The 23,840-nt window shown below is 36.5% G+C and overlaps 2 protein-coding genes across 9 annotated transcripts in view; one reads left to right on the top strand and one right to left on the bottom strand.

Moving 5' to 3' along the window:
* The window catches only part of LOC103185864 (AP2-associated protein kinase 1-like), a 37,121-nt gene extending 13,299 nt beyond the window's left edge, over nt 1-23,822 (top strand). The window contains exons 3-17 of one of the 6 annotated variants that reach the window (XM_042336698.1): nt 919-1,024; nt 1,906-2,048; nt 2,146-2,267; nt 3,458-3,539; nt 3,695-3,827; nt 3,935-4,038; nt 5,219-5,298; nt 5,444-5,598; nt 7,497-7,666; nt 9,313-9,471; nt 12,484-12,707; nt 13,498-13,655; nt 13,935-14,051; nt 15,833-15,937; nt 21,444-23,822. In XM_042336698.1, the coding sequence (XP_042192632.1) occupies nt 919-1,024; nt 1,906-2,048; nt 2,146-2,267; nt 3,458-3,539; nt 3,695-3,827; nt 3,935-4,038; nt 5,219-5,298; nt 5,444-5,598; nt 7,497-7,666; nt 9,313-9,471; nt 12,484-12,707; nt 13,498-13,655; nt 13,935-14,051; nt 15,833-15,937; nt 21,444-22,429 (2,844 nt within the window). In that variant the 3' untranslated portion in view covers nt 22,430-23,822. Of the gene's footprint in view, nt 1-918; nt 1,025-1,905; nt 2,049-2,145; nt 2,268-3,457; nt 3,540-3,694; nt 3,828-3,934; nt 4,039-5,218; nt 5,299-5,443; nt 5,599-7,469; nt 7,667-9,312; nt 9,472-12,483; nt 12,708-13,497; nt 13,656-13,934; nt 14,052-15,832; nt 15,938-16,571; nt 18,511-21,443 lie in introns of those variants that run through there. The other 5 variants (XM_042336697.1, XM_042336696.1, XM_042336700.1 and 2 more) reach the window with 5 other exon arrangements.
* LOC103185865 (progestin and adipoQ receptor family member 3) overlaps nt 1-23,840 on the bottom strand; it is a 50,173-nt gene that overhangs the window by 8,685 nt on the left and 17,648 nt on the right. Inside the window, exon 9 of one of the 3 annotated variants that reach the window (XR_006085231.1) lies at nt 13,729-13,742. The exons of the other annotated variants lie outside the window; for them this stretch is intronic. The gene's annotated coding sequence lies outside the window, so the exon portion shown is untranslated. Of the gene's footprint in view, nt 1-13,728; nt 13,743-23,840 lie in introns of those variants that run through there. 3 annotated transcript variants of the gene reach the window in all.

Raw genomic sequence — 23,840 nt, 5'->3', positions numbered from 1 at the left:
GTTATTCATTTTGCGTGTTTGAAAAAAATCTAATTGTACTGTATGTTGCTTTTAGAAAGAAATGTGGCTCCACTTTGATAAAACAGATTATTTTATAGCCAACACAATTTGGAAACCTGTATTAACAAGTTAATGGGTATTAGGGCATTCAGTATTCGGGTGTTTAATCAGCTTACAGTGAAAGATTAAATTGTTTCTGGCAGCAGTTGGTTATTGCTCACTTAATTCAAAGCTGAAATCCTGGCTGTCGACTTCCTGATTATTAAAGAGAATAAACCTGGGGAAGAAATGATCTCGCGACTTTGATTTCTATTTCTATTTATTTATATATTTAGCGACTTTGACAATATGCATTGATTGAGCTCAAATGCAGCAGTTGCAAACTATTCTTACAGGATTTATAAATATTGCATCCTACAGGTAACAAGATGTACTTCATACCAACCCAAGGCAATACCATTTTGAGATTGCATCCGAGATGCTATCCCACAGGAGCAGGGAATGTGCTGGGCAACTATGACTGTGATTGTTTGTGGTACATTTCTGCCACATATGCCTTTGTGTCTACATATAGTTTCTGCACTTGACAGTTATTGTGCCCGTAATGCTTCTGAAACATTTTGATGTGTACAGATACTATTTAAAAAAAGTTCTTTCTATTTTTCTTTCATATTATGACATGATCAACTTATTACAGCCTATGAGCTGTAATCTGCACTGTTGCAACATAGTGTGGTAATTGTGAAAGATCTTCATTTCTGGGAAGAAAATACACGTTCAGTTTGGGCTTGAAAATAACACATGAATTTTGCATTACTTGACCTTTTTTCCGGGTCAGACAGAGGAAAATGTTCAGAACGGGTTTCAATAAATGTTTACCTTCATGAGTTTGCTTATACTATCCTACCTTTTTTACAGAAAGATTTGTCAGGAAATAGAAATATTGTCAACTACTTGGACTCCAGTGTTACCTCAAATGCTAGCGGTGTGTGGGAGGTCCTTATTCTGATGGAGTACTGCAGAGGTTTGTTACAAATTTCATTTATAGTGAAAATCGGGTCATTGCATTTATTGATCTGACCAATATTTTTTAGGATATAGTTTCTTATGAAATGCACATATCTTCCTTATGGGCAGATGTTAGATCAAGAAACAAATCTAATCTTAAAAGATGCAGAATGGAGGAGAATACTTACATTTTTAAACTGTGTGAAGTGTCCATTTTCAATAGTTCTGCAGTTGCTCAGCTGCATAATTCAGACCTTGAATATAGAACATGCAGTCCCTTTGCTAGAATTGCTAGGTTTGTTTTTAAAGCAAGGCAGCCATTAGATTTTCTTAAACTTAGCCACACCCTGGCTGGTTTGGTTACACCGGTGAGGTCTTATGTAAATCAAAGCTTTTGTGTAATGTTTGTTGATGATACATTGCCATTCAATTTCTATTTGGGGGCATTGTCATGCTTCATATGACATATAAGTATATATTTGACTAACCCACATTCAAGCATGAGACTTACTGAATAACATTTTGTTTCTGAATTCTTTTGTTTGCTTCCTTTGAATATCTTTGTCAACAATTAGAACAGAAGGCACAACAGGAGTCTAGTAAATAATTATGGGTTACTGGCTGTAAATCACTTTGAACAACAGATTTTTTTCTCTTTCTGTTTACCCTTTCTTTCCCATTCCCCGAATGCCTTGCACATGAAGAATAACAAGTTTGTGCAAGGTTCCAGAACTGTGTCATCTTCAGTCAGCCCCCTCCGGAGAGGAGAATGTGGTGGTGGTCTTTGGGGGGGGGAAGAGAAACTTCAAAGAACTTATTATTTCCTGTCTTGATTTTGCTTCAGGCAATGATGTGAATTGGGTGTGTTTTATAAATTAAATCTTTCTGTTGTGACAGGTGGTCAGGTTGTGAACTTGATGAACCAGCGATTACAATCTGGGTTTACAGAAACTGAAGTGCTTCAAATATTCTGTAATACCTGTGAAGCAGTGGCAAGGCTACATCAATGCAAAACACCAATTATTCACAGAGACCTTAAGGTACAAAGATATCACTTTATGAAAGGTAAAGGTTTCCCTTCCAATTGATTATTTCAGCATTATCTATTCAGTGTTTTAACTTTCTGTTCTTTACAAGGTTGAGAACCTTCTACTTCACGATAGTGGAAATTACATCCTCTGTGATTTTGGAAGTGCAACAAACCGATTTATATGTCCTCAGGTTGAAGGGATCAGTGGAGTAGAAGAGGAAATAAAAAAGTAAGTATTTTTTTCTAAGATAAAAATTCTATACCTGTTCAGTGAAATTAGAAGATTGAATATTTTGCCACAAATGGCTATTGAAGCCAAGTCCATAACTGCATTTAAAAGTGGATTGGATAAATAACCATATATTTATTTATAACGTATGTTGAGATTATGAGAAAACCTCATAAGAAAAAAACAATGGATTTTGATTATATAGATGCCTCTTGTAGCAGAACTAGCAGCAGCACAGGCATGTTGGGCCAAAAGGTCTCCTTTGCTGGAAAAGTTTGACGATTCATAGTTTGTTTGGGGGCCGAATAGCTAACTAGTTATTAATGCTGCTAAGTGGGCTGCATTGTGGCTAATATTTCTCTCACTTTAATCCTGTTATTCACCCAATATGATTGTTCACCATATTCTATTCAGGACACTCATACATTTGCAATGGTGAATGTTTTCGAAAGGACACTAGCTCCACTGGGACACAGTTGTCAGTGACTTCACCAGTGTGAAATAACCAGCCCGGGTGAGGTTAAGTGTTTGTGAACACTGCAATCAGGAAACCTCATGGCTGCCATGTTTTTGAAAACGAACAAGCAATTGCAACAAAGGAAGAACCATGCTGGTCCTACTCCAGTGTAACTCACTCAATGTGACTGTGCTCCAATGAAAAGAGGACTAGGTAGGAGGAATGCGGGGCTTCCATCTAGTTGCTGGACTGCTTTTTTACCTTTTGGTGAGGTGACCATTCTTGTAGCTGGGGAGAAAGGGAATGGTTCCAGTACTCCTACTTTGATGGGTTCCTTGAGCACTACGTCTCTCCATTGGTTAGGAAGTGTAGAACTGATTGTTCTGGTCCTCTACTGATTTTCTGGGATTCTCTTCTTTTCAAATTAGACTTAACATTTTGATTTGAGGGCAAGCTACAGCTCAACCTTTATTTCACTGTCACTGGCTGAACACACGAACGTTCTGATTCGCGGCAGTGGGATCATAATTTGCCAGTTCTTTGATGTCTCTGCTAGGAACGAGACCTTTTAGCATTTCATTCATTGTTTTTATAGAAGTTGTTTTATTGCCCTATTAGGACTGTAACTTTTCCTTGTTTTTAAAATGCCACAGTTTGGTGCCTACCCTACTGTTCGGACAGCAGCAAAAATGTAGTTCTTGCAAGCAAACTAACTTAATCTTCTGATTTGCAGATATACAACACTGTCGTACAGAGCACCAGAAATGGTTAACCTCTACAGTGGAAAGTCAATTACCACTAAAGCTGATATTTGGGTATGTTTATGTGTTTCCAAAAACACAAGTGGAAAGATATCTATGATCTCACATTTACTCTTGCATTTGATTTCTCAGAACTATCTGACCTGACTGATTAAAGAAGTTGCCAAGTAGCTGATCCTTGAAACTTGTTTTGTTTTAAATTCTCTTAGGCTCTTGGGTGTTTACTTTACAAACTATGTTTCTTTACTTTACCATTTGGAGAAAGCCAAGTGGCCATCTGTGATGGAAGTTTCACCATCCCAGACCATTCCCGGTACTCCAATGAAATGCACTGTTTGATACGTAAGTATTCTTCTTGTGATGATCTGTTTTTCATTTTCATATTTTTTTTCCCACTTGCGATACATTTCTGCATCTATATCAACTACACCTTCTCTTCTGTACTGCAGGGTACATGCTTGAGCCAGACCCAGACAAGAGACCTGATATTTATCAGGTTTCTTTCTTTGCTTTTAAGCTATCAGGGAAGGCATGTCCAGTCAAAAATATTAATGTAAGTACTTTTTTCATGCTGAGTTTTATTCACTGCAAACTAAAATAGTTTCAAGTGGATTTGAAGATTGTGGTTGAAGGCCCATGTTGGACATTGAGCTCACATTCTAAGCAAACATCTCATTGTATATTGAGATTATTCAGTAATAACTCATGATGTATTTTGAAATATTTCAGCACGATAAGGCTATAAAAATGTAATTTTCTATGCTAAAATGACACCAATTACATATAGTCCTCTGTTCAAAAATCATTCCAGACAGTGCTAGACTTAACAAAATGCATCCTACAGTGAGCTCTGTGTTGAAAATATAAAGTTGTGTGTCAGCTATGTAGGTCATACACACACAAATCATATAAGAAAATGTAATATGTGATTCTGTTCATGAGATTTTTCCCATGTGTGTGAAAGCTGACTAGCAGAGATTCTAGTTGAAAAAATTAGATGCATTGAATCTTTAGAGAGCTATTCGAAAGCATGAAGGTCTCAAAATGCATCAGTTCTTTGATATGCAAGCTTACTGTAACATTTCTGGAATCTGAAATTTTCACAGACTTTTTTGTTTCCTAGATTATTTGGTATTTTGGGCTGACTTGAAACAAACTACATCAGTGAATCCAAATTTAAAATGCCTTTCAAAATTAGAATTAGGTTGGCTTTAGACATACAAATGCTAGAATGCTTTTTCAAATTAATTATAGTGTTCCTTTGAAGGAAAAGAAGGTTGTGTTGGGTGGGCAGATGGCAGGCATTCTATGGAATACTATCCCTTAGATAAATATTACTGTGTGTATGGCCTTCCTCTGCACAATCTGATATAAAAAAATGATCTGTAGCTCTCCTTTATTGAGCTGAGTAAGTACTTAATCTAGTAAATGAAACAAGTCTTGTTTGGTGACGTCAACTAGGTTGGATTTACACAAAAAAGACAAATTAAGCAAATGAAGTGCTGTTTCATTTGGGGAAGGGAGGAAGACATTAAAATTTCCAGTTCTAAACTTGTGCAGTTTTTCTCTTTCCATTTTAAGAGTGGTAAACCTGTTGTTCCATTTTTATTAACTGAAATCAGTCTGGGTCTTGTTGACCTAATTTTAAGATCTTAATTCTCTGATTTATCCATGGGTTGATTTAAAGAGTCAGTCTGTCCTTTCCTTGTTTAAAATGTACTTTTGTTTTACAGAATGCTTTAATTCCAGCAAAAATGCCAGTACCAATAAAAGCTAGTGAAGTTGCTGCTAAAAAATCCCAACAAAGAACCAGGTAAAGTTATCACCATTTTACATTGTATTGCTGAACTTCTTGAGATTTTAATTATCTAATATGGTTTATTTTATGAACAGAAATACTAATACATGAATTTATCTTGATGTGTACTGCAAATTCAGCTGTGGTAAATCTTTCTTAGGCTTACAGACCCAATACCCACTACAGAGACCTCAATAGCACCTCGCCAAAGGCCTAAAGCTGGTCAAGCAAATTCATCTCCGGGTATTCTGACTATTCAGCCAGCACTCACACCAAGGAAGAGACCTACAACACAATTAGAGTCTCAAACAGCAGGTTGGTAGACAAAGACTACAATTCTATGAACCTGATGAGTCAGTGCTGGATTTAAATTGTCAATTGCTTATGGGTTATATCTCTTCATTCATCCTCTCTTGGCCCTCACCTGCCCCTAAAAAAAATCCAAGTCCGATGACGAATTTCAGCAAAGTATTTTTGGAGCAACAATTGATTTACTGGGTCATCCGAATAGGATGTGCAGGTCTCTGGTCACATTATATGCACTCAATAGCTGATTGAAATGTTGAAAATGAGCATGCTGAGAACTATCTGCCATTGTAATGCATGTTGCATATAATTAGTGTGCAAGTAAAATGTTTTATAGATGATTGTATTCTCATTCCTTTTACTTATTGTCTGGTTACTTATAATTTCTTGGAAGATATTTTCAGTAGAAATGTTAGCTAAATGCTGTTACTATAGAAACATAACAGTTTGCTAAGAAATGTATGTTAAGCATTCCATTAAGTAAATGGAAGCATATTTCAAAATTGCATTCTTTCAGAAATTAACTTTCAGCAAAACTAACCCAAGAATTTAAGTGAATTCTGAAAGTGCAGTGTCGGGGCAAATGAGGCGCAAGATTGAATTTATAATGAGTTGACCATAATTAATTAAAATCCTCATATTTGCGGTATATTTAGAAAGTTGGAACTTTACAACATGTTAAGACCATTTGGCTCATCATATCTGTTGTACTCGTATCCAGATTTTTTTTCACTTAAATGTCTGGCCAGAATACTTTACTTTCCCATATCCCAAATCTAATTAAATGTTTAAAGGTAATTTTCTCCTGTCTTATTGGCAAAATTAGATTTGAAATGTTCTACAGGATACTTATCTTAAAATGACTCTTTAGGGTCAAGTTGCAAGCAACTCTATAAAATCTACTGGTGACTGCTGTCTATAGGATTGCAATGAATGATCCATTTTAGTATCAATTATAATAGATTTAGTCAAATCATGAGTAGAAAACAGTACTGCAGACTGAATACATCTGTGATTCTACAATACAGCGCTCAAGCATAAGAGGTTAAGTTGTTTGCAGTGTAGATTGGACTACAATTAACAGTTCTGCCTGATATTGAACATCCCAGTCTATTCTTGCAGATTAGAGAAAGTTCTGGAAGGATGCAATGAAATGGGACAAAGGGCCTTTATCCAAACAATTCTTGTGGAAAGTTCAATTGCTGCTGGATTTTGTGGAGCTACCCAATGATATTATCTTAGCAAGGGTATTGTATTTTGAGACCTAAAATAGTGGATCTCCAATAGGCTGTGATCATGAATCTGATTTTGTTATTTATGAGAAATTAATGATCCAATCATGCCTAATGTGTGACTGCGGATTTAATAATTAGCCAAATTGGATCAATAAGCAGTTTAATAGCTTCACTGGAGAGATAGGGTAAGAACTTTCAGTTGGGCACTTGAGTCACATTGAGGCTGCATAGTCATAGTAAATATTCAGTAACTTGAAATCATGGTACAGAGAAACCATAGACGCAACTGGGCTAGGGAAAGGAAAATTTAGCCAGAAAAGGTATCTTCTTCTCTCCATCCATTGACATCTTCTGGAAAATGTGTTTGGACATCTGGTGAAAAACAGAACACCTGTCCAGACCTTCGTATGATAAATGGCCAGTTGGGTGAGGCACCAGACGGTGATGCTTGCAGAGCATGAGGAGAGATGGGAAGGATCAATAATACTATGAAGTTTGGTAAGCAGTTAGCTTGTATGGACTGAGAATATTCGGTACCTATAGCTAACCTGTTGAAGGTTTTGCAGAAGGGTTTGGTTCTTTTGAGTACTGTGCACTTTGATTGAACTGTATTCGATTTGGTTAATAATGAATTGAACCTTTTAGATTGTGTCTCATCCTTGGATTGCACAGGAGTTACATCTGCAAGTAGTGGCCAAGTTGCTCCATTTCATGGACAGCAGGCACCAGCTCAGGCACAGCCAACACCACAAGCGCAGCAGCAGCTAATTCAACAGCAGTATTTACTGCAGCACCAACAACAGGCTTACTACCAACAGCAACAAATGCTTCAGGCAGCACAGGTAATGTTCCAACTTCATTGAAAAACGGGCTTTGTGTTTGCTTTCTGGTTGCATATATACCTAGTGTATGTGCAGTGTAAATTGAAATTTGTCCATCTCTCAGATATTCACTGCAAATTTATTAATACATTATAATTTCATAAGGTTAGCTATAAATAACCCATTTGGAGCTTGCTCTTCAAATTTTCTTTTCCTTCCTAACACTTCAGTGACTTTAAATAGATCACTAGGTTTTCTAACCACAAATAATAAATGAATGCTTTGATTTGAGAGTGTACTTATTTTGAATTGTACGTGCACTGACCTAAAATGATACAAAGCAAATTCTGCTAAATGCAAATTGTTGTAATTTGCATCACTATTTTCACTGGCTTCCACATTTGTTAATATTCTATGTACAAATAAAGTTCATTGCTTGAATGGGGATAATTGGATAATTCCCATGGAAACCTTGCAATATTTGTGCCCTTTTCTCCTACCGTGCACTATAAATTATCTTGCGCTGGTGCTCTCTTAAGCTTCCTCATCATTGCCAGCAGCAGTGTTCTCACTTATTATTCTCACTTCTCCCTTCAGTGGAGATTCATTAAATCTCATATTCACTAATGTACATTTCTGTGATTTGCATCAAATATTCATTGCCTTTTTTGTTCATTAAATTGTTACGTACAAATAAAATACTCTTTGTTTAAATGGGGATAGTTGGTCTTCCTTTCAAGATTTGAGGTCTTGTGTGATTTGTGCTGTTGTGCTGTATAGATGCCTTTGTACTAATCCTTGCTCAGATTTCCTTTCCATTGTGACATTTTTATATTTCCTTTCTTCATTGAAGATTCTCCAAATTATTTTATCAGAATCCTTTTAGATAGATAACACTGTTTTTCAAGTAAAATATTTAATGTAACATTTATTGTGTTCCATGTTTTCACTGATGCCTCTCAGACTGTTTATATAGCTTTGTCTGCCTTCTAAACATTTTCTTTTTTTTTCTATCTCATCTTCTGAAATCAGGGACTTATGTTGCAATACATTTTAGCAAGTGGAAATAGCCATTTATTATCACCCTTTATTCTAGTGTGAGTGTTAACAGATCATTTCACTGTTAGGTACAACAGTACCATGCATTCCTTAATCCAAGCGGACTTGTAGTTCCTCTCTGTTTCCACCTCCTCTCCAAATACACTGTTCTTATGAGTCCAAGTTGTGTTTTGAATGAGGATGCATTTTTTTTGAGAAGCACAACGTTGGGTGCTTTCAAAGTAACTGGTATCTAAAGGCACACGCCTTGAAACAGTATTCCACATTGATCCATTGTACCTGCAGTTTAGTTATTGAGTTCAAAAGTACTGCTACTTTACATTTGTAAGTAAAACGTAAATTCATAATTACTCTTAAATGAATAACATTTATTGCGGTAGTCCAAAAAATGTATAGTACTGATGATTCCAGCTTTAAAATATACAGTACCGATGAATGTCTTTTCAAACAGGTTATCTAGACTTTGAAGTGGAACCAGAGAAATTTGCTCCTAATTATTGATAAAATAAATAAATTCTATGCTTAGTTTTAGTACTTGGGAATATGACTTCTTAAAGCTAAAGCAACTCGAGAATATTTATATCGATATTATGATCTGTGTAAAACAGCATTACCATGTGATGCAGCAGGCACAGCAGCACATGATGCAGAATTACTACCTTCAACAACAGTATGCCATGCAGCAGCAAGCAGCCATGCAGCAGATGCAAATGATGGCACAGCACGCTTCTGTTCAGCAGCAGGTGGCTATGCAGCAACGTGCTCTGGTAAGATCATTATCTCAAAAATGTACACTGGTTACATGCAAATAAAATGTGGGAGATGTAGATATTTCTTAAATTCTACAGAAGCTACCTGTGCGTCCACATTTTAACAATGTTTTTTCCCTTCAGCCTTTCACTAAGCTTTATCTTGTTATTTCTTATCTTTGGTTTCCGTGGAAAATCAAGTCTTGTAGCTTAGTGGTTAGAGCAATTGCCTCGTGAGCGGACCTGGGTTTGATTCCTGGGCAAGGCGAAACGGTGGATAACTTTCCTTATTCCACGCACCTCTGTTCATCTAGCAGTAAGTAGGCACCTGGTTGTTAGTCGATTGGCAGATCGCTTTTCTAGGCGTAATAATCCCTTCAAATAAATAAATAATAATAATTTGGTCATTCAATCCACAACTGTTTGTGGGAGGGACACTGCTGTGCACAATTGGCTGCCGCATTTCACCCACAAAATATACAGTCAATTAACTTTACAGTATAGTCTGTGAAGCGCTTTGAGGCATCTCGAAGATGTGATAAGGCCCTATATCAAATGCAAGGATTATTATACGTATCTATCATATATATATAGATATAAATAACTAAATGTGATTTTGGCATTGCAAGTATTGGTTCAGTCAGTACTTTGCATTTGTCTTCATTTCAGGTGTTATCCACACACCATTGTGTGTAAAAGTGGTGTCATTAATTGTACTTGACATGAATTGTGCTCAACATTACATACACTCAAGATTGTTGATAACGTGTATAATAGCTCCCCCCAGTGGTAAAGCTATAAATATATCTACAACAGATCCAAAGCTGTTTGCTGAGGAATTTGCAACCCTACACCGACCCAATTCTCTTTCTCTGTTGTTTAGCCTCTCTGTTTTAATTTTACCTGTGTTGTATTTAGGTTTTAATATTTTTAATCTTTTAAATCATTTCAGTTAGTTTACCTCTCGCCCACTTTTCTCCAGTTTTTCTCTCAAATGCAGTTGTTCTACATCTGCAATATTCATAGAATAATCTTTAAAATAAGAATCCTACGACACAGGAGACCACCCAGCCCACTTTGCTTATAGCTGAGTCTCTGAAAGGACTGTCCATTTAGTTCTACCCTCCTACATTTTCCATATAACCTTATACTTTTCCTTCTCAAATACAGTTAAACCTGTCTTCAACAACATCAGAGGACTGTGCCAAAGTGGCCTTTTAGATAAGGGTGGCCTTTAAGTGTGGGTTCATTGGTGTAATCTGTCTGGGCTGTCATTTGCATGGGCTGTTCCTGGATGGTTTAACAGAGGGTGATTGCTGAATGAAGATCGTTGCTTAAACAGGTTTGACTGTATTTGCCTATTTCTCTTTTGAAGTTATAGAACCATGGAAATTTACGGCACAGAAGAAGACCATTCGGCATCTTATAGAGGAATCCTTTCAGCCCCTTTTACCTGTCTTTCCCAATATTTAGTCACAAGCTAAATATGCTTGCTGATACCACCGTTAATTATGGTATTAGCTTGCAATTCGTATTAAACATTGATTTGAAATACATTCCATTTCCAGTCTGGATAAAGCTTGGTATTTTATAGAATTAGAATTAATGAATGCCATTTTATAGCCAGTTTGTTCTGACTTTCAAATTTTCATCAGTCTCTGAAAGACATTTTACTCAATTCACTTTCCTATCTTGTGAATTCTGTGGAATCGTAGAATGCTGCCCTGCTCCAAAAGCCGTCTCCAGAAAGGCTCTAGCTGTAGATGAATCCCTCAGGCTTGTGTGCTTGTACATATATTGCTTTCACCATTCTCCAGGTGAAATCTTGCAGTTGTTGAAAAGACCATGAATCAGAGCTAATGCATTAGTCATTGTCTTACTTTGAAAATCACCACAAACCTCTGAGATCAGAAATCAAAATTTCTTGAAAGAAAATTCCTGATTTAGTCTGATCTTAGTGTCCAATAATATGGACTTCTGACTTGCAGTCATTGATGTTTATTACTAGAAGAGGAAATTGCATTTTTGCATCATTCCACCATATGTTAGAACATCTCAAAGCAGCAATGTTAAGCTAGTTGCTGCTTTTGAATGATTATGAGAAGTCTTTTTGTGAAGCAGGGATCCTTAAAACAACCATAAGGTGAATATGGGCAATACTCTGGTGAGAAGCAGCATTTCTCTGGTTTATTATTGGTGCTATATTTTTTAAAGTATATTTTTTGTGCAGGTTTAACTCTGATTCTTGTTTATAATTTGAGGTTGCTTTTAATATATTGGACCTTACCATTGCAGGTCTAGACTGTAGAGACTGGTAGAATAAATTAGAATACACAGCCCAGAAACAGGCTTCAAAGCTTCTTCTACTCCTTTCTCCCCCATGTATCTTATCTAGCTTTCCCTTAAATGCATCTATGCTATTTGCCTCAACAACTCGTTGTGGTAGCATGTTCCATGTTCCCACTACTCTCTGTGTGAAGACATTTCTTCTAACTTCCCTATTTGATCTCTTTGTGACTATTTTATATTAAACCCCTGGTTTTGGTCTCCCCCACAAGTGGAAACATCTTCCTCATGCCTACCCTATCAAAACCTTTCATCATTTTAAAGACCTTTATCAAGTCACCCCTTACCCTCTTTTCAAGAGAAGAGTCCAAGCATGTTCAGCTTTTCTTGATAGGTATAGCCTCTTAGTTCTGGGATCATTCTTGTGAATCTCCTTTTAGGATGAATGCAATGCAGCCACAATAATGAGTGTACTGATTGGTGACACCCACACAATGATTAGACTCAGACAAGCAAGCTTATACTGTACATGATGCTCTACAGATTAAAATTCCTATTGAGCAAGTGCCAAGGATAAATGCCCGTCTACATTATAAAAACATGGATATAAAAACATCCTGATACAGAGGACTAAACGATTGAATTCAAATCTTCTCAAAATTATTTTTTTTCGTATGATTGATCAGAGTTGCACAAATTGATAAATGAATAACTCCCAATAAATGATTGCTAACTTCTGTTTAGTTACAGGCACAAATGCACCAAAAGGCTCAGCAGGTTCAGCCCCCACCTCAACACACATTAAAGTTGCTGGCATTAACCCCACCATCTTCACCAAAAGTGCAACGAGCTGGTCATCGGAGAATCCTCAGCGATGTCACGTTCAGCAGCCTGTTTGGAGTCCCAGCAAGTCATTCCTCCCAACAGCTGGCAGCAGCTGCTGCTGAAGCCAATCTTCATAAATCAAAGTGAGTTTATCATAACACCACACATATACAGCTGTGCTGTGGGATCAATTTCAGAAATAAGTTCTTATCATGTTTATTCCACAAAAGTTTTGGAGTCATTTAGCAGAGTAAAAGCAGTTTGGTTGATCATTGTTTGAATTGAATTACTACTGTTACCACTGTTTTGCCAAATTCATGAATATTACGTACCGACTGAATTATCATTTTTCATTGCTGAGGTATACTTGCACTCTATAGGTCAGTGATGACAAGTCTGTTTTACACATGCCCAAAGTTTAAGGCTAATTCCAGTGGCTTAAGGGATTGATTGTGTGTTTTTTAGTGACGTTAGGCTTCATTGGAAGTGTTGTCCATGCTCTAAGGTGGCAATCATTTATAATAATAATTTGCATTTCATATAACACCTTATCATGTCTTCAAGACATCTCAAAGAGCTTCACAGAATATTCTGTAAAATGAATTGACTATATTTTGTGGGCGAAATGCACAAGCAAAAAAAAGACTCCCAGGAGTTAATTATAGACAAAGTAGGGGCTGAGCATTTTTGGTTAGAAATTGCTACAAGTTCCACCAGGTTTCTACTGAGCATGAATAAACTTTTCAAAAGAAAAAGCTTTGGAGTATTTCCACAAGAAATCGACTTTGCTTTCTAGAATGAATAACGGGAACAACAACAACAAAATGACTCAGTAAAGTTCACTATCTCTCGTGTAGGTAAATGTTTATTCATGTCTGATAGGTAGGTTACTCCATAATGTGGTACTTTAATTTTTGGGTAATTCTTTCCTAGGTCAGCTTCCACAAGTCCTGTAGGTTCTCCCAAAACTTCACAGCAAAACATTTACAACCCTCCCGATCTCTCTTCATGGAATCCTTTCGGTGATGACAATTTTTCTAAACTAACTGCTGAGGAACTTCTCGATAAACAGTTCGATGAGCTTCGGAACGGTGGGTACCTTCCAGAATATCAAGGCAGTGTGTTCTTTTCGCTCTTCATAAATTGTTCCATGTGATATAATGTCCTCCCTCTTAATACTGGGTGTGAGCATAGGTTACCAACAGAGAGATTCATACAGATGATACGATAAAGATATTCTTATCACCTTTTTATGTAAAGATTGGTACCTTCTTTCAAGCTTTAGAAACTGCATTTCACATATTTTTAAAACATCAACTAAATGTTGGAACAACTATGACTAATCCCTTCCATTAAAACTGCCCTGACAGATAAAACTACTGAATTGAAAAAAGTGTCAAATGAAAATCTCCTGCCAGGCTATCATCCCAGCACAGCTCCATCACAAACTGACATGTTTGGGGCATCAGCCTTTGCATCTGGCACAGGTTTGTATTAGGATTTGTATCATCCATCACTATCTAGTGGTTTCCTTTAATCTTGGCATTTATTGCATATCATTGAAGTTGAATCCGTATTTTAATTACATATGCTTTACCATTTATTATCATTTTAAAAAGGTTGCAATTTACTACTTATTTGAACAATATAAACTTATGATACAAAATATAAAGGAGCTGTATTGATACTCATTCTGCCCCTCTGCAATGCAATGTTATTTTCTTAATAAAGAAATCATTATGCAGCAAGATTATGATAATTGGAATGCATGAAATCATCTCTACTGAACAACTCTAGTCTCATACACTTCCCACTATTCTCTTAAAACTATTCTTCCTGCTGTAAGTAGCTAAAATAATTTTGGAGGCTTCAATCCTTGACAACAGTTCACCAGGTGCTATTTCTCATCTATATACATCCCCCACTAATTGAAGCTGCAGGTTAGGATGAATCGCTAGATTTACAGATTTGATAATTTGAGGAATCTCTTAGTAGACAAAATTTATTTTGGCAAATAATGCTTGTGTTTGATAAAGCACCTAAAATGTCAAAACATCACAAAGTGCTTAATAGGATTTACTGTGTATCTTGTAGGCAATAAATAGTTAAGTAGAACTATAAATATTCCACATTTTATTTTCAAATGTTTGGGCAAGATGAACAAGCTTTGAAATGTGTGCACCAAGAATATATATCAAATAGTAGTTTGATTGTGATAATGCAAACTATAATGCAAACTATAATGCAAACATTATTATTTTTAAAGACCATTATCTGAATGTTTTCAGATATATCGAGGATAAGACATGGGTCATAGAATCCTACAGTACAAAAAGAGGCCATTCAGCCCATTGTACCTGTGCTGGCTTTTTGAAAGAGCTATCTAACTTGACCCACTCCCGCTCTTTTCCCATTGCCTTGCAAATTTGGGTCTCAGTGTGATAATATAATAAGAATAAATTTGTCAACCATTTAAAACTTTGCTTAATTTTAAACTTCTTGCTTGCTGGTAAACAGTTGAAATGTTGGTTTGTTTTGGAAATGGTAAGGATATATTTTAGTCTTTTATAAAATGTAGAATAGCAGATGGTCAGGAATATGCTAAATAGTTTGTGATGTGAAGTTGTCAAAAGACAGTAACAATTCCGTTCAGTAATCATACCCTATAAAATACTGTAAGCCTGTTTATCATACTTAACTGAAGGGCATCTTTGTATACTACTGTTGTACGACCACAATAATCACTGATATCTATGACTTGCAGCTGGGAAAGCAGATCGTACTTCAGTTGCAAAATTTAAGGGAAGCTTTCATCATTGCAATACGTAGAATGTTACATTTTAAATTAGTTTTGAATTCCCATTGTTTTTATTTGCCCATTTATTATTATTACTTCCATTGTCCGTTTGTATTTATCTCTAGAAAATTTGTGTTGGAGATTTTCTTTTGCAGTTTTGTATACAGGTTTTCAAAAATGTAATACATTGTGTTCCTGTGAACTTGAAATTGGTGTTTTATCACAAGTAGTTTTTTTTTGTCAGGTAGTTTGTGGGGCATTCGTTCTCCTTTATCTCCCTACCGCACATGGTGGGTGTCCCAATCAATGGGTTGTATTATCTTGTTTTTTTCTAAACTGAAATTGGAACGGTATATCAAATTGTACAAAGTAGAATCTTCTGAATGCTCCACTGAATGATCTTGCTATTACAACCTCCTTTCTCTAAGTCACGTCGCTCTTCCCTCTGCTATTCCTCTTGCACCCTTTCAGAAAACATTCCTGGGGATGATTCTATTTCAAATCCCAAACTCCTTCCTGCTGCTTCACCTGGCAACACTGACCCTTTTAACCCTGTTGTGTCTTCTAATCGGACTGGTAAGAGGAGGAGGAATTGCGTTTAGTTGTTAATGGTGCATTTGATAAACATAAGAAATAAAATGAATTGCCGGATAATATGGAAAAAACACAAAAAAGAATCGATGTTTGTTTGATTTGCTGGAAAAATTGCTTTATGTATTGCTATACTACTTTATCTCTGTGAGGTATAATCACTGTATGTAGTTATGCCATTTTCCATAAGCTTGAAAAGATAGTATCCTTCTATACTTGTTGTGATTTGTAACTGTTTGTAGTTGTGGGATTGACTGAAAAGTACTGCATCTCGTTACAGACTCATTGCACTATATTTTACCATGGTGTTGGCTCAACTTAATTGCAGTTATACCATTCTCTGTCCCATTCTTGCTGCTTTCACTCCAGTTTTTGACATTCTGTGTTTTTTTCTTTATCTCATTTAGGTGTCGCTGTTCAGCTTCTTTTACTTTTTTTTCTGCCTTTTGAACCACCTCTGACAACTGTCTTTGACTGTTAACAGATCTTGGATTATAATGATTCCCACTATGGTGGTGTGATTGTAATTAGGAAAAATATGAGAGCATTCACAAAAATCCATTTGTCTGTCTTGCATAAAAAAATAACCTAGTAAAGTCATTTTTTTTTACATTTCTAGGTTGTCATTCAAAGAACCGTGGTGGGAGTTCAGAAAACAGTCTTCCTATGTCTTTTCTGCTTGTGGATCAGCTGATAGATCTTTAATGACCTCCCATTAACCCATGCCCACATATTTAAGTACCTGCACCCTGCAATAGCAATCCCTTCACAAAGAAAGCATGACAAAATCAGTAGTATGCCTCAGTTGAATGCCACGCCTACCAAGACATGATTGTAACAGATGCAATGGAGGTGCAACTAAAAATAAAACCAGTTTGCTTGAGAACGTCTTTATCCAGGCTTTACTTCGCCTTGTAACTGCCTGTATGCTGCTAATGCACATATACAAGAAAAACTGCTTTGAACATCCCTCCAGTTTTAAAACCTGCTGAAATCAATCCTCTTCCTATCTTCCCGTCTTGTGTTGAAATGCTTCCCTGCAAGATCTTGGCTGGATAGAGCTCAGTATTGTATGGTAAAACTATGCATAGAAGCAAATAATCTTTTGGTTGCAGAGTGATTAACTGTTTTGAAAATACTATACCCATACCCTGTTTTTCCTTTTGTATTTGTGTTGCTAAGAAATGTTTTAATGCTCACATTGCCTGAATACCACCACACAAAGCTGTAGTGGTATTTAGGCTTAATGTGTTTAATGGCATGATATTTCACTGCACACTGCTGTGAAAGTGACATCAAGCTCATTTTGCATTGCACTTAGAGTGGACTGCATTATTTGCTTTGAGCTTGCAAATGAGTTGCATGAAATTTGTGATTCAGTTGTGACTTGAAGGCATTTACTTTTATTATCATGCAAACAAAAGTAAACCATGTTCAGCAATTTTTTTCTTTCAGAAAAAATCTAATTATTTTTAACTTCAATACGTAATGAGGGAGGGGGCCATGATTTCACTTAATTCAACCTTTATTTTTCCTTCTTTCCATTTGCTAACAATATGAAGACCATGTTTTTCAAACTTACTTACAGCCACAATAAAGTGAAGTGCTACCTTTTCTAATAGGGCTGAGCAACAGTGAGTGTAATATCTCAGTGAAGTGTGCAGGTACGATCCTGTACCATGAATGTTTTCTTTGCAATATGAAGTCCATTTTCTAAAAGTTCTAAAAATGTATATATTGCAAATGCATTGTTTACTTTTAGTTTTCCTGCATTTGATTCTTAGAAATCACTCTGCTGCGTTCAGTTTCTAACTTAGTTCAGTTATGTTCCCAAAGTTCCCAATTCAGTGCAAAATAATCAAATGTATTTTCATTCGGCAGGCACGTCATTTAGATTGTGGTAGGTTTAGAAATGGTAGCATTTTTCTCTAAAGTTGTTTTCCGTAAATGAGCTTCAGCTAAAATAAATTACCTTTTAAGAATCAGTCAACGTAGCTATAACTAGAATCCAAATAGAAATCTATATTTAAACAGTAGTATGCCTAAAATTCCCAGCTAATGAACTTTTACAGTAGTGTCTTTGGTAGCTTTGCTAGTCTTTTTAAAATGTAAAATTGAGGAACAGAAAAGTTATAAAATTTGTGGCTTTCTTAAAGTTGTAAATAACTTCAGACAAGCTGAAGATAATGATGGAAAGATCATGGGATTTCCTGATATCTTTTCATGTCTACTGAGAGGAATGTTACTAGGAATCTCGATGTGCAATGTTGAACATTTAATAACATGCTGAATTTTGACCAGGTTTTTAGAATATAAAGCTTTGCACTATTTTTTTTCATTGTGTTCAAATCTCAGGATATATCCTGCTTCCCTGTTTGTCAAGCAGCTGTTTCTGGTGTATGAAAGGCAGTAAAATATGTTGCGTTGTTTATACACTGGTTGATTATGAATGTGAAAAATACCAGTTTAATAACGGGAACGAATGGATCACTAAAATGTGTGATTATTTAAAACATACTGTAAATAAATTTGAAATAATTTTCACATTTACACTAAAAGATTGCTTTTCTGGTTCATTTGATTTTCAAATCTACACAATGCTATTCTTGGGATAAACTAATTCACTACTTATGGATCGTTTTGTACTTTGTGAAAGTACAAATCGGAATGTAAATTTATGATATTTTTTGATATGCTAAGAAGTTTGGGAATGCAGGATCATGATACAGTAAACTGGTGATAACCCATCACTCTGAGGGAAGAGTCAACAATGATGAGTTATCTGGAGTGGCAAGTTAGGCATAATGTATGCATGTATGCATGCATGCATTCAGGATTTTACTGTATATGATTGATTGCAAATTCTTGTCACCAAAGAGATGAATTGGATTAGGAGAGGGACGGCAAAATAGACACACAGTTTACAGACTTTAAAGTCCAAAGTTATGTTGCCACACTTCCTGTTCCACCTTTCCTATGAAGATTAGCCCAATGAGAAAATCAGTCTTCTGCTCAACATGTTAGTCAATGCTGACCAAGGAATGTGAGCACAAACGTATGTTTTGCCAGCCTATGTGCAACGAGTTGTTCAATAAGTCGTGCGTGACCCGAACATGACCAGTGGTGATCTGATGCATCTATTTTAAATGTTGCCTTTCTGTACCCCCATTTCACAAATCAGGTGGTCAAATGATGTTTCAAAAATGAATTACAACCCAACCCAAGATGGCTCTGCGCCTCTTTTACCAACTTGACTTTTCTCTAGGAATGGAACAACAACAACAACTTGCATTTATATAGCGCCCCTCACTCAGGGTAGAGTGCCAGCTTTACAAGGTGTCGACTAAGATCCCTATGATTTTTTTTCAACTGAAATGACTGTGATTTACCTCCCTTTCCATCACCTTTATTTGAAAGTGTGGCTACTTTCAGCTAGCAGCTCTTTTGCTGAGAGAGAAACCAAAAGTTTCGGCTTTCTCAGAGATGTTCATTTCAGGTGCTGCTTTCCTGAAAGGAGTCTTAAAACATTGTTTAATATTGTTTGCAGTCTTGTCTGAGCAGTTTTCACTGGACCCTGTAAGTATCCTTCAAAGTTGAGTTTGGCATTCTTTGCCTTATTTGTAAAAGCCTTAAAATTGGGGAAGGGGTTCTTGCTGCAGACTTGAAAGATTGTGAATGTAACATTTGAGGAGGGGAAGAAAGAAATCACATCCCCTAGGATTGCACAATATTTCCATTAATTTTGTTCTAGAAACACCAAGACAATACAACAAAAGGATTATTGCAAAGGGCAATTTTAGATCAGACACCAGAATTATTTACCTGGAGGGTAATTAATGCTAAAGCTGATTGCTGGACTCAGTCACCCTTCCTGGCAACTTTTAAAATAGCTTGATGCTGTGATGGGAGGTTATGACTTAAAAGGATGAGATCAAATGGTCTGAAGGACCTTCTTCATCCGATCTAATGTGATCTTGTAATCTAACCAGATCTGTTTTTATTATGAATCTTCTTTCATAAATTCTATTTTGCTATAATTGCTAAATTGCCCACTATTTTCCTTGTTTCCATTGGGAAGTGTAATTATCCCTTGAATTCTTATTACATGTAGTTGTTTAAAGACGGACCCCCTAATATATTTTCATTCCTGCCTCTGGTGCTCTGATAGCTTTTCATAATGTGACATAAGCCTCAAGTACGAATCTCATCGAAAAATGTTTGGGAAGGCTTCAGAATTAATTATTTTGCACAAGGAGTTTCAGACAGGCTAGAAATTAAGTTTTTAAAGAGAAATTTTATTTGGCTTTCTTCAATATGAGATGTTCACTAAGATCTCCACAACTGCCAGAGATTTGTAAGTGTCAGATTTGCAACCCAACCACCCACAAGCCTCACTTTCACAATAGATCAGTTAGAAAAATACGTTAAAACAAATTGGCACTTTTTTAAAAAAATCATGCTTCCAATCCAAGTTCCTGTCCTGCTTTTTGTTTATACTTTCCTTCTGACAATGAGGATTCTTGGAAATTACTAGAATTGAATCATAAATCAAAAGCCTACCTGGACACAAACATTTGGAATAGTATTATTTCTCTAAATCTTGCCATGGTTTGTCAGTGATGCCAAGGAATACTACACTGCCAGAAATTTACACCAAATTTTTCTTTATATTATAATATTATTTTGCATTTCTAATAACCATCTGTGCAGAATCATGAATTGCTCATCTTTTTAGCAAGAATAATTACTTTTAAAATGAGGCAGAGATTTAAAGCCAAAGGGCTGACAACGCAGGATATTATCATTCCTGCCTTATATTAATTTCTAGTCTAAGCTGATGTAATATTTCCATCACACCCCTGCTTTCTCCTTTATAATTGCTGTTGTACTGTTCCAACTTGATGGTCTTTATCTGTTTTATCCTCATCCTCATTGCTGTTATCTGTTAAGTGTTTTGGTTCCGTCCTGCTTCCATACAGTGACCTGGCTGTCGAAGAGTCTTATAAAAGCAATCCTTATGTTCGTTAAAGGGCATTGCAATCAACTGTTTTCCTAAAAAACCTCACTGACAGGTTTGTAGGCAAAATGCCATTCTCTAGTCCTAGCAATACCACTTGTTTTGATTTCATTGGCAAATAGGATGAATGCAACTCCACTGTCACAATTATTAATTGGAAGGTCCGTTGCAGTCATTGAATAACATAGATAATTTATGCCAAAATTATTAGTGAAAGATACCTTAAAAGGTTTCTTTTATTTACAACAAAGTTGTGTTGTGGTTCTTTCAAGTTTAACATTCCTTTGGTTTGGCTTTGAAAGTTTAGTATCAGGGAAGTTTCTACATCAAGGTACGACTGCCTGGTTTTGTGGGATATACATCAAAGGATGGAATTAAACAGTTGATTGTGGAGAAGTATGTGTGCATTTTGTAGGATGTTGCTTGTCCACACAATTGAGGAACGTTCAAGTGATCTTGTAATCCCCTCTGCAGGGACTTTGTTCAGCAGCGATGAGGATGAGTGTAAAACAGATGAAGACACCATCAAATTGGAGGACTATAACAGCTCCAAACCTCTCCTCGATGATTTGGATGAAGATTATGAAATAGACCAAGACAATCAAAACGAGAGTGAAGGAGAACATCTCAACCAAGATTTTTCGAAAGAAACTGACCCAGAGGAACCTTGCCAAATTAGATCATCTGATTCTACTCCCAGTGTCCAAAACACTGAAGTCTGCCAGGAAACCTCTGTGGCTCATTTGGAAACGGATCTTTCACTGTTTCAATCTGATGTGTGTAAAGAGACGGGTGGTGTGAATGACCACAGCAAGCTGGAAAAAATTCAAGAAGCTTCGTTCAAACCTAAAGTGAATCTTAAAAATGACCAAGATGAATTTTGCATCTTCAAGAATGCGCCATTTGCAAGCATGGTATACCTGCCAGACCCTCACACCAAAGAAATGACATCAGTGGAACCCGCAAACACAGATTTATTTGGTCACGTTCCTTTTCAGACAGTTTCTGCTGAGATTGGAAGGGACTTTGCAGATGTGTGCCACTTAGAGCTAATGAGTGGAAGTACAACTAACACTGAGCAACATGTGCAATCACCTGTGGACGGCCTTAAATGCAAAATCACCAAAAACGTCAGGCTAAATAAGGAGCAAGAGGTGCACTCTGACACTGCTTTAATCGCAGGATGCCTTGGGGATATTTCAGAGGACATTAGGTCTGCAAAGTATGAAAAATATAATTCTATTATGAAAGTACCTTCAATATTAAACCCTTTTAGCCAAAGTACCAGCCCTAATAATATGGGAAAACTCGAATCTGATGGACTCACTGAACCACAAGTTGTTCTGGGTCAAGACTCTGTCCTGCACATAAACAACGAGGATCCATTTTCTGCTGCACCTTTCCCTATGAAGGGCTGGGGAAAGGTTTTTCCAACAAGTGGTTCAACGGAGAGCAAATAATATCATTACTTACTGTTTGGGCTTTCAGATTTGATGAACATTGGCAGAGCAGAAAAGGTTTTAACCTTTGCCTGTGGAAAACTGAACAGCAGCATGATTTACAACTTGAATCCCAAGGGATGGGCTCCAGTTTGCACCATTTACAGACATATCAATGGATTCAGGAATCAAGACATTGATGAAATGTCAGTGTTGCTGAAACTGCAGATATAAATATCACTTTATAGCTTCAGTAATCCATATAGTGGTTCAGTGTATGGAACAACCGCACTGAAGAAATTTGTGGTTGTGTTTTAAAGCAAGAAGATGCAACTCAGTGACAGGATTGGTCTCCCATCTTACTCAACAAGAATTACATTCAGTGGGGACACAATATTCAAGGAACATGATGTTCCTACTTCAGATTTTTTTTTCTTAATGGCCAGGTTAATGAGATCTGTAGCTCACTTTCCAACAAACTCAATGAAGAACGTCATAAAACTGAAGGAATTATTAGTTACTCATTTGTCATTTTGAGGAATGTATTCTTTGGGTAAGAGACTATTTCTCTTTACACTCAACCAACACTTCCTGAGTTTTGTTTATTTCTCTGAACCTAATAAATCTGCCCAGGATTAAGGGCAGGCTTTAATTAATCTATATCATGTGAGTGATCGCAATTTCTCAATTATCCTCTGAGCAGTTTCTTTCAGTTAACCCTTCTATTTTATACTTCATCTGGCCAACTGCCGACTTGAAGTCTGAAGTGCAATGCAAATACAATTCTTTACCAAAGACTGACGGACTAATTCTCGAACTATGTGAAAGTCTCACATTAGTTCAACAAGTATCACAGAAATCATGCAATCATAAAAACTATGAATAAAACAAAATCTTTGCTTGCAATGACCGATTTAGAAAGTTTAAAAAGATCTATGCACTGGTATTCAATAATCCACTATGCAGCGCTACATTGGTATGACTGCAGTTTTACAATGCTCTGCCATTGCACCATCACTGTTGAGTTCTGCAAAGAATGCTCAAGCTGCTCTAAACTACGAGGCAAAAAGTTGGGAGGAGCTCATCAGTGTAGCAGAGACTGGTCTTTAGACAATCTATCGTGCAACACATGTAAAGCAATCACCGTTCTTACCCTGTAAATCAAGAGGATTGTTTCTTCATGTGGCTCTATTTACTGTTACAAATATTTCAGTAGGTAAGGAATGACGTAAATATGATAAACTACAAATCACTGTGATATCCAGGATAGGACTAACCATTCCTGTGAAATGCAACTCTGATATTATGAAATTGTTTTGGCCATGCTGCATTATTTAAGCAAATGGCTATTGACTGTCTGTGTACTACAAATGTTCTGAAATTGGTTATTCCAAGTCGTAAATAAACACCAACAAGCAAACACGACTAAATA

The sequence above is a fragment of the Callorhinchus milii genome, unplaced genomic scaffold (assembly GCF_018977255.1).
Source record: "Callorhinchus milii isolate IMCB2004 unplaced genomic scaffold, IMCB_Cmil_1.0 Scaffold7, whole genome shotgun sequence".
In the NCBI taxonomy this organism is placed as follows: Eukaryota; Metazoa; Chordata; class Chondrichthyes; order Chimaeriformes; family Callorhinchidae; genus Callorhinchus; species Callorhinchus milii.
Note: the sequence above shows the minus strand (reverse complement) of the source record. Positions and strands in the feature narration are given on the sequence as shown.